Consider the following 2,520-nt stretch of genomic DNA (forward strand, 5'->3'; position numbering starts at 1 on the left):
GACCTTAAAGTTAACAGTCAATATTGAGATATCATTGCCGAAATTTTGAAAATGTATGACCCTCAATTAATATGACGAAGTATGTCTTAATATGACTATCAAGTCTTTTTCTATAACAAAGTATATCTTCTTTTTTCTGTCTCCTTTTGAGAATTTCATTAATGATTATCTAACTTTGGCATTAACTTTAACGTCGAGGGAGATTCTCTATTTAAAATTTAAAAGGTGAATTTGTATGTAATCAGAAATAAATTTTAATGATTGGCCCTTCAAAAATGCTGAAAATGGGTTATGTTGTTGAAGATGTGAAAATGGGTTATTTGAAAATGTGTACAATTCAACAAGGTTGATCAAGAAATTAACGCAGAAAACTCATTAACTAGCTATTAAAATGTGCTTTCTCAAAATAAGGCTATGCTCCTCCGTTTACTTTTACTTGGTATGTATACTAAAATAGATTTTCATTTTTACTTGTCACTTTACGCATATTAAAAGAAGATAATTTTTTTTTCCTGTTATACCCACAGTATTTATTACTCATTTCAAATCATTTTCTCAAATCCAATAAAATATGCATCAATTAATATGAATATCATGGTAAATTATGCAGTTCATTTGTTATTTTTTATGAGGTGTGAAAAATCAAAACGCACCAAGTAAAAGTGAAACGAGGGAGTATAAACGAGGTACATTGCGCAAGTTTTGTTTTCCACCGCGTATAGTGCGAGTCACTCTAATAAAATTTCTAAGTCATATACAAGATTTCTTGGAAATGATGTTAGAGGTACGTATTTGACACTTTAATAATTCTTGGAGATGATGTTTGCACTGCACACCGTTAAATTAGGACATTGTACCATTTACCAAAGAGGAATTGAAGTTCATTCATTTTTGCTTAAAGCTTCCTCTTAAAAAGAAGAAATGTATACATCGGCACATCAAGACTACGGCAAATTCACCGGCGAGGGATATCATCCAGGCCCAATGAAACAACCTTATGCTCCTCCCTATGCGTCTGCCGCCGGTATGCCGGTACACCCTTCGGCCACCGCCACAGCGCCGTGGTCCACCGGTCTTTGCCACTGTTTTGATGACCCTGCTAACTGTTTAGTTACTTGTGTTTGCCCTTGTATCACCTTTGGACAGATCTCTGAAATAGTAAACAAAGGAACAACCTGTAAGCACATCATCTTTTCTGATTTTTTTAACTTTGGTATTGAATGTTTTGTGAGGACAAAATGACTAATTTTACGCTAATCTTCACCCTACTGCGGTCTTCCTCCTTTATCTGGGCTTAGGATTAACAATATGAGCAAGTGGAGTTTTAATTAGTCATGTTAGTCTGAATTAAGTTTTAGTCATGCTAGTACGTTTATTTTAGGTCTGACATTTTTTATATGTCTTTAGTTCGTCAAAGATATTTATATGTCATTATAATATTGAACTGAGATGATTTCAAATGAAGTGAAGTGATAAATGAGAATTAACCTTAGTTTGCTTGAAATTGAAACATAATACGTATAGTAGTTGTTATTGTTACAGAATGTTTACGATCTTTTAATTACTTATTGGTTTGGTGTTAGCATGTGCGGCTAGTGGTGCATTGTATGGCGTATTGCTGGGATTGACAGGATTGCCTAGCCTATATTCGTGTTTCTATAGGTCAAGAATGAGGGGACAATATGATTTGGAGGAAGCACCTTGCGTTGATTGTCTAGTTCATGTCTTCTGTGAGCCTTGTGCTCTTTGCCAAGAATACAGAGAGCTTAGGAACCGTGGCTTTGATATGGGAATTGGTAATATATAGTCATTTAATTTATTTTCCCTTTTGCTTTCTAAACTAGCCCTTTTTATAATTTTTCACTACATTGATAATGTATTGGATTTTTCTCCTAGGCTGGCAAGCTAATATGGAAAGACAAAGCAGGGGAGTTACAATGCCCCCTTTTCATGCAGGAATGACTCGGTGATATATATATATATGTCCAAGTTTTTGCTCTTGAGGTTGTTAATTGGTATATCCTGCAGCCAAATTGTTACATGGCGACTTATTTAGCTTGTAATAAGATGATTTGACTTCGACAAGCTTTAGAATTTAAATCCGATATGTTATTTAGCTTTGCAAGATTAATGGTAACTATATTTAATTACTTGTGATTGAAGTTGATGCATGCGGTAGAACTTGTAGCAAGTATTTAAACCTTCTAAGCATTAGTCTTTGCTTTCTTTCTATTGGAAATCTGTGTTTGATTGAACAGCATACTCATGACTCATCCCTCCGTATCTTCCTTACTTTCCTTTTCTTATTCTCACCTTAAGAGAAAGCAAACAACTTTATTTAAAAATTAAAACCAATGATGTACACTTGTACATATCATTGGAAATGTTAAAGATCAACTCTTAGTTAAGACGGCAACATGTTAATTAAGTTCCAAAACGCCTGCCAACGAAATGATTTGGAAAATCAACAACATTTACATTCACCTCATTGACTTATCTCAGAGTATTTTTTTGTTCTCT

At 34.0% G+C, this 2,520-nt stretch overlaps 1 protein-coding gene across 1 annotated transcript; it reads left to right on the plus strand.

The window, feature by feature from the left end:
• The first annotated feature begins 727 nt into the window (after positions 1-727).
• On the plus strand, positions 728-2,116 carry LOC107774148 (cell number regulator 2-like). The gene is made up of 3 exons (XM_016593631.2): positions 728-1,177; positions 1,584-1,796; positions 1,897-2,116. Exons 1-3 carry the CDS (start codon positions 922-924, stop codon positions 1,968-1,970), a joined length of 543 nt encoding a protein of 180 aa, XP_016449117.1. The 5' UTR covers positions 728-921; the 3' UTR covers positions 1,971-2,116.
• Positions 2,117-2,520: the final 404 nt, after the last annotated feature.

Source organism: Nicotiana tabacum, chromosome 3 (genome assembly GCF_000715075.1).
Source record: "Nicotiana tabacum cultivar K326 chromosome 3, ASM71507v2, whole genome shotgun sequence".
In the NCBI taxonomy this organism is placed as follows: domain Eukaryota; kingdom Viridiplantae; phylum Streptophyta; class Magnoliopsida; order Solanales; family Solanaceae; genus Nicotiana; species Nicotiana tabacum.